General features: G+C 39.0%; 1 protein-coding gene across 1 annotated transcript; it reads right to left on the reverse strand.

Moving 5' to 3' along the window:
- Positions 1–287: 287 nt before the first annotated feature.
- LOC105710118 (tubulin beta-8 chain-like) lies at positions 288–1,148 on the reverse strand. The gene has a single exon (XM_064373465.1). The coding sequence runs from the start codon at positions 1,086–1,088 to the stop codon at positions 288–290; it is 801 nt and encodes a 266-aa protein (XP_064229535.1). The 5' UTR covers positions 1,089–1,148.
- Positions 1,149–7,475: the final 6,327 nt, after the last annotated feature.

Here is a 7,475-nt window from a genome sequence, read left to right on the forward strand (position 1 = left end):
CATGCATATTACATATAAAATATGGTTCTGAATCTCCACTTTTATTTACTCTGGCCTGTATTTACTTATATTTGTGCTTTCTTTTATTCCATCCCGAATTTTTTTTTAATTTTTTTTTTTTTTTTTGCTCTAAGAATGTTTTATTAGGCCAAACTACGTACTATGAAAACGCTATAAAATGCAGCAGGAGGAGATGCAAAGACTCAAAGAAGTGCGTAGTAACAACGGCTATCAGAACACACTGAAGAATCCACACGGCTTCCCCCTTTACCTAGAAAAGGAAGCTTCTAGGCTACCTCCTCCTCAGCACACTCCTCAAGCTCCTCCCCCTGGGCTGTGGCAGCTTGGTATTGCTGGTATTCTGACACCAGGTCGTTAAGGTTGCTCTCGGCCTCGGTGAACTCCATCTTATCCATGCCCTCGCCCATGTACCAGTGCAGGAAGGCCTTGTGCCTGAACATAGCTGTGAACTGTTCGGAGACGCTTTTGAAGAGCTCTTGGATGGCTGTGTTGTTACCGATGAAGGGGGCTGACATTTTTAGCCCCCGGAGTGGGATGTCACAGACGGCTGTTTTCACGTTGTGAAGAAGCCACTCAGCAAAGTAGCTGATGTTCTTATTCTGAATGTTGAACGTTTGCTCATCCACCTCCCTTATGGACATGCAACCTCTGAAAATGGCAGCCACGGTTAGGTAGCGGCCATGACGGGGGTCACAGGCAGCCATGATATTCTTAGCATCGAAGGGTTGCTGAGTGAGCTTAGCCACGGTCAGTGCCCGGTACTGCTGGCTGCCCCGGCTGGTCAGCGGGGCAAAGCTGGGCATGAAGAAGTGCAGCCAGGGAAATGGAACCATATTCATGGCCAGCTTCCGTAGGTCAGCATTCAGCTGGCCCGGGAAGCGCAGGCACGTGGTGACCCCACTCATGGTAGCACACACCAGGTGATTCAGGTAACCATAGGTGGGTGTGGTCAGTTTTAAGGTCCTGGAACAGATGTTATAGAGTGCTTGGTTATCAATGCAGAATGTCTCGTCTGCATTTTCTATGAGCTGGTGGATGGAGAGGGTGGCATTGTAGGGCTCCACCATGGTGTCTGACACCTTGGGCGAGGGCAGGACGCTGAATGTGTTTATGATCCTGTCTGGGTACTCCTTTCTTTTATTCCATCCTGAATTTCTTTTATTACATCCTGAATTTCCCTGTTTTCATCAGGAATCATCTTTTTTCTTCTGTTTAAAGAACTCTCTGTGGTTTCTCTTCTAGTGAGGCCCACCATCCACAAATTCCCTCCATTTTTGTTAGTCTGAAATGTGTTCATTTCACCTTTTAAGGATATTTTCACCAGGAATAGAATTCTTGGTTGACAATTATTTTTCTTTACCATTTTAAAGTTGTCATTTTATTGTCTTTAACTTCTGTATCTTTGGGAGGTGTCAGCTGCAAGTCTTGTTGTTACTTTGCAGGTGATGTGTCTTTTATCTCTCGATGCTTTTAAGATTTTTCTTTTTTAGTATTTAATTTTTCAGCGGGTTTAAGGTGTTGTCCCTAGATAAGATTTCTTTGTGTTTACTCTCCTAGGAGTTTGCTGACCTTCTTAAATCTATAATTAATGTCCTCTCATTTTGGAAAATTCTTAATCATGTTTTTTAATATTGCTTTTTTCCTATTCTCTCTCTTCTCTTTTTCTGGGACTATAATATGTGTATGTTGGACCTTTTGTTCTATTAATTTTTCTCACTGTGCTTCAGTTGGGGCTTCAGTTTGTGTATTTTCTATTGACCTCTCTTCCAATTCACTAACCTTAGTCTCTACTCTGTCCCTTCTGCTGTTAAATGAATTCACTTAGCTCTTAATTTCAGATACTGGCTTTTTTCAATTCTAGACTGCCCATTTGGATTTTTTTAAATAAATTCCCATTCTCTGGTGAATTTTCCATATTTTCATCTGTTGTTTCCACATCTCTCTTTCTTTTCTTGAATATTATTTTGAAAGTTCCAATCTGCTAATTCTAATAGTTTTATCATGTGGTCTGTTTCTGCTGTCTTTTTTGTCTCTTTATTATCATTCACATATTCTTGTCCCTTTGCATGTATATATATTGTTAATTGTATTCCAGACATTGTGCATAAAAGTATGTTATATGCACATGTTGTATTCCACCAGAGAATGTGGAGTTTTTTCCCCTTCTTTTAGACAGACTGGGTGAGAAGCTGTGCACCTTAATCCAGTCAGGAATTGAATTGAGGTGGGGCTTGGTTGCAGTTTTAGTAAGACTTAATAGACCTTTGGTTCACCCCTGTCCCTTGGGTATATCCCTCTCAGGCCTTTGATGGAGAGTCTGGTGGGTATCAGTTTCCTCAATCATGAAAGATTGTGAGAAATCTATCTCTACCCTTCAGAGGTTTTCAAACAGGCTCACCAGTCCCCTGGCCCCAGAGAACTTCAACATCTGGCAAAGGTCTTAATGAGGAAAACAGTCATGTGCTTAAAGTAGTCTCTACCCACTAGACGCTTCTTGTTTCTTAAGAGCATAAGCCTGTGGGAGGTTTCATTTTCCTTTAGACATTTTCAGACTCACTCCTCAGTATCCTGTAAAGTCCAAGAACTCAGCAAATATCTTGTGACAAAAATAAATTCTGAGTTTGAACCACTCCAAGTTTCCAATTCATCACGCTAGCCTCATGTTGGTTAAAGCTTTGCTGCTTTGTCTTTCCTTCACAAGGACCCTCTGCCTGAACCAAGTCCAGTCCTCATCCTGAATCCAGAATCAACGAATGCCCCTAGGGCCAAAGGAAACTGTCAATCATCAGCTTACCTTGGAACAATTTACTCCTCTCCATAATTTTAGCTCATCTAGTACTCGTTTCTTCCACAATTTTCTGAGGTTTTAAAAAATATGATTTTTGTAATTTCTCCAGCTTTTTCTAGTTGCTGCAGTAGGACCAGCTATATTCTATCCAAAGTAGTAGTCTTATATTTTATCTTTGAAAATGAGAAAATTATTGTATCAAGTATTCTACCCTATATTTTATAGTGTTTTATAGTTTTCAAAGGTCTTGCACATTCACTATCCCAATAAAACCTTTTACCAAGTCTGTGATGGAGGTAAACCAGGGTACCTGAGTCAGCAGGGAATCTCTGAAGTCACACCACCTGAACACAACTGTGCATGTGAAAGGCAAAGAGCACTTTTCCAGGTTCTTCTGAGGCCTAGCTTGTCTGCACTCTCTCTAATTTAAGTACATATACATAGCAGAAGAAATTCACCAGGCCAGAGTCTTAAACAGAGTTGCGTTTATCAGTCTTTGTTTATAAGACTGTATGAATGCAGATTCAAGCTGAGATTTAAACTTCCTCCTAAATCATTTTCCTAGATGTTGGTAAAGGCAAGTTCATATCATTTATGAACCAATCACCTCAGGCAGCATTTTCCACTGGGTTGCTGACTGGAGAGAACAGGAAATCAAAAATAATATTCCAAATTTTTCTAAGGCTAAAAATTGTACCCTATATGAACTTTCTGGCACGTTAACTCTATGACTTATGCAGGTGTGTGAAGTCACCTCCTAACATCTATCCTGGCTTCTCAATATTACATAGAACTGAGAGGATAGGTTTATGCTTACTGCCTCTCTAGATAGCCTTACCAAGCTGATGTTTCAACAAAGTGGAATGGAAAACATCCGTAGTATCTTCTAGAGAGCTTTGGTGATCCAACAAAACTCCTTTCATTATGCGGGGTAGTTGCTACTCAGCTGAGCTGGTCTTTGGCACAGTGGTCAGCAGCCCTTATGTATTGTCCTCCAAAGGAGGGCCAGAACATCTCAATGCTCAAAACTTCTCCACCAGCACTAGCACAATTTTTTAAAAATCAGAGGGGAGAGGAGAGCAAACGTTGGTCATGAACTAGCCAGACCCAGAAGACACACAGTTAATTTCAAGTTAAATATAAGCCTTTACTCAAAAATAATTGGCTAGCATAGGTACAAAGAGAAGTAGGAAAACATGGCCACTCTTGCAATACACAGGAGCTACTTGAGGGAAAAGGAAGTGAAACCGTGTTTTAAAATGCCAATAATGGTAATGCTTCCTTCTCTGCAGTGCTGTAATCTGATCATGTACGTATTTTAATTACTGTCCATATTTGAGATTGTCACCTTTAGTGTGGCATTGTTTGTTTTAATGTATTGAACACACAGTGAAAAGACAATGAAAATTTCTTGGTATTTCTAAGCAGAACCAAACAGGGAGAGAAATCTGTATTTTAAATCACTTCTCACCTGAAACATAAGAACTCCCCCTGATGGTACCCAATATTAATCTCTGAACATTTCCTTAACAATAGCTAAAATGTATGTATTCATCCATTTATTTCATTTTGCATCCTCCCACTTGGATTGCATGACCCTGTAGTACTTTTTCTGTCAGCTTCAAATATGTACCTGATTATGTGGATTTCAAATGGTATAATTACCAGTGACTGACCCCAAGCATACAAACTCCATGGCTTTTTCCTCAGTAAAAATTACTGCAATGTGAACTAAATTTGAAAGCATGAACAGAAGTGAAACATCAGTAGTCATACATCTAAAAAAAAAGGTATGGTTCGCTTTGCTAAGTTTAAGTAACACTTAAACTAGATGGTAAAAGATGAAGCCAGATGTTGAGTCTTGGCACATATTCTTTTCCACAGAACAAGACGAAAAGGAATGCTTTCCCTTAGTCCATATATCCCTTCATCCATGAAAGAAAACATAAAGTAAAATAAGCAAAATGAGACAGTATAGCAAGGTAGAAGGAGCATATTCTTCAGAAGTTCTCCCATCGGGCAGATTGAATGAGCTCTTTAATCGTTCCAAGACCAATTGCCTCATCTGCACACTGGGGATGGTAGTAACACTCACCACATACTTGTTTTGAATATGAAATGAGATAGACCATGTAAAATGCATAGTTTTGTGTATGGCATCCAAACACAGCTCAATAAACCTACATCTTTTCTTTTTCTTTTTTTTTTTTTCCTTTTTGAGGCGGAGTCTCACTCTGTTGCCCAGGCTGGAGAGCAGTGGCATGATCTCAGCTCACTGCAACCTCTGCCTCCTGGGTTCAAGCAATCCTGCCTCAGCTGCCTAAGTAACTGGGATTACAGACACACACCACTATACCCGGCTAAGTTTTTGTATTTTCAGTAGAGACAGAGTTTCACCATATTGGCCAGGCTGGTCTTGAACTCCTGACCTCAGGTGATTCCCACGCCTCAGCCTAGCTACATCTTATTAATGAGCATAAACTAATTTTACCTAAACAGTAAAGATATTTTCAACAGGAAAAAAAAAAGAGAGAGAGAAAATGATGTATATGAAGACTAATAACAAGAGGGAAAAGCAGGAAAAAAATGTAAGTACAGTATGATTACCACTATACAAAAATAACAAATGGATAATAAGGTAGGGTTTAGGGGGGAAACCAAAAGGAAATACACCAAAATACTGGTACTAGTAATGTTAGGATCATGAACTTACTGGTGTTTTCGCCTTTTCCAGAGTTTCAGCTGTATGATTCAATTACTTAAATAATGAAATATATATATATACACACACACAAATGTTCAATACATATATACATATATTCAATACGTATATATGAAATACACATATATGTGTATATATATGTGTATTTCATAATTTAACTAATAGAATCATTATTAAAGTAATAGAATCACACTACTGAAACTCTGGAAAACAGGGCAAAAGAGAATACAATCACAGGACTTTATATACATATGTATATACATGTATGTAAAGTTAAATAACGCTTTTTTAAAACAAATTACCTACTTCCTAGCAGAAACATTCAAGATAGTGTTTTATATGCTCCAGAGCTGTTTGCAATTATTGCTAACAATGATTTCATTCAATCCATCATTTATTGAGAGCCATACAGCAGCCTCCAGGAGGAAACAAAATAAATGAGATAAAGTCCTGTCCTCATTATGTCCCTTGATAATAACAATGGTGGTGATTCTCCCATTGTAAATCAGTGTGAGCATTAAGGGTCACTGTATCAGCCAGGATGCCATCAGGGAAACAGAGAAAGAGAAAGAAGGGGGAGGGGTGGCAGAAAGGAGAAGAAGGGAGAGGGAGGGAGACGGAGATTTATTGCAAGAAATTAATTGGCTTGCTGAAATCTGTATCACGGGGCTGCAGGCTGGCAGTTCTGGGACAGAAGTTAACTGTGCGGTCCACAGGCGGAGTTTCTCCTTCCTTGGGGAAACCTGGGTTCTGTTTTTAAGGTCTTTCAACTGATTGGATGAAGCTCACCCAGATTATCTGGGATCCTCTCCCTTACTTAAAGTCAAACGAACACTCATCTTTATCTGGGCAGTTGCGATTAACATCTACAATCAGTTGACTTTACATCAATAGTTTTGAGGTTGAGACACCGTCGTCTACACCATCCTAGTAGGAGCTCTGCCACAAATTTCAATCTCGTGCCTCAAAATTTTCTTAACCTTTAGTTTGCTGGCTTTGCTGAAAGTGTCTTTTGTATCAAAGTTTTGAGTGATTTTGGAAGAGGAAGAGGAAGAAATATGTCCTTTTTAAAATAGGTGAAAATACTAATTTCCTGAATTAGTGACCAGTATTTGTTACTACCTATAGTAAACTACTAACATTTTAAATACAATCACATATATAACACGTCTACCAACCTGCTGTTAATTCGTTTATTGGGAAACATAATTTATGTTATTAATTTTTAAAGTTACATATCTCCAGAGATATATTCAATTTTTACTTAACATTCTTGAATAGAACTTACACATTGAACACCATTTGCTCATTTCAAAGTCTCTTTTGTCTCAAATGAGGAATAAGAGGAAATTTTTTAGCTTATAACAGTAGCATCCTCAGGCCCCATGTATCTAATTTACAATTAACATAGCACATATTTTCTGCTAACAATCCAATATGTTTGTTGTTTGACAGAAAAAAAAGGCTGAAAACACACTGAAAAGGATGTGTTTTTCATTGCCCATGATATTAGTCAGAATTCTCCACAGAAACAGAATCAATAGGAGATATATAAAGATAGATATAAAGCTAGCGAGATAGAGGCATTTATTATAAAGAATTGGTTCACATGATTATGCAGACTGGCAAGTCCAACATCTGCAGAGCAGATGTCCCACTCAAGTCCAAAGTCCAGAAGCTGCTGTAGAACCAGGAAGAGGCCATGTCCCAATCCAAAGGCCATCAGGCAGGAGAATTCCTTTTTACTCAGCAGAGGGTAAGCCTTTCTGTTGAGGCCTTCAACCGATCAGATGAGGCGCATGCACATGAGGGAGGGCCATCTGCTTTACTCAGTCTACAGACTTAAATTCTAATTTCATCCAAATCATTTTCACAGAAACATTAGAACAATGTTTGACCAAATATCTGGGCATCCCATGGCCCAGTCAACTTGACACATACTAT

The sequence above is a fragment of the Aotus nancymaae genome, unplaced genomic scaffold (assembly GCF_030222135.1).
Source record: "Aotus nancymaae isolate 86718 unplaced genomic scaffold, 86718_ANA_hifiasm-v0.15.2.pri h1tg000009l, whole genome shotgun sequence".
NCBI classification, from domain to species: Eukaryota; Metazoa; Chordata; class Mammalia; order Primates; family Aotidae; genus Aotus; species Aotus nancymaae.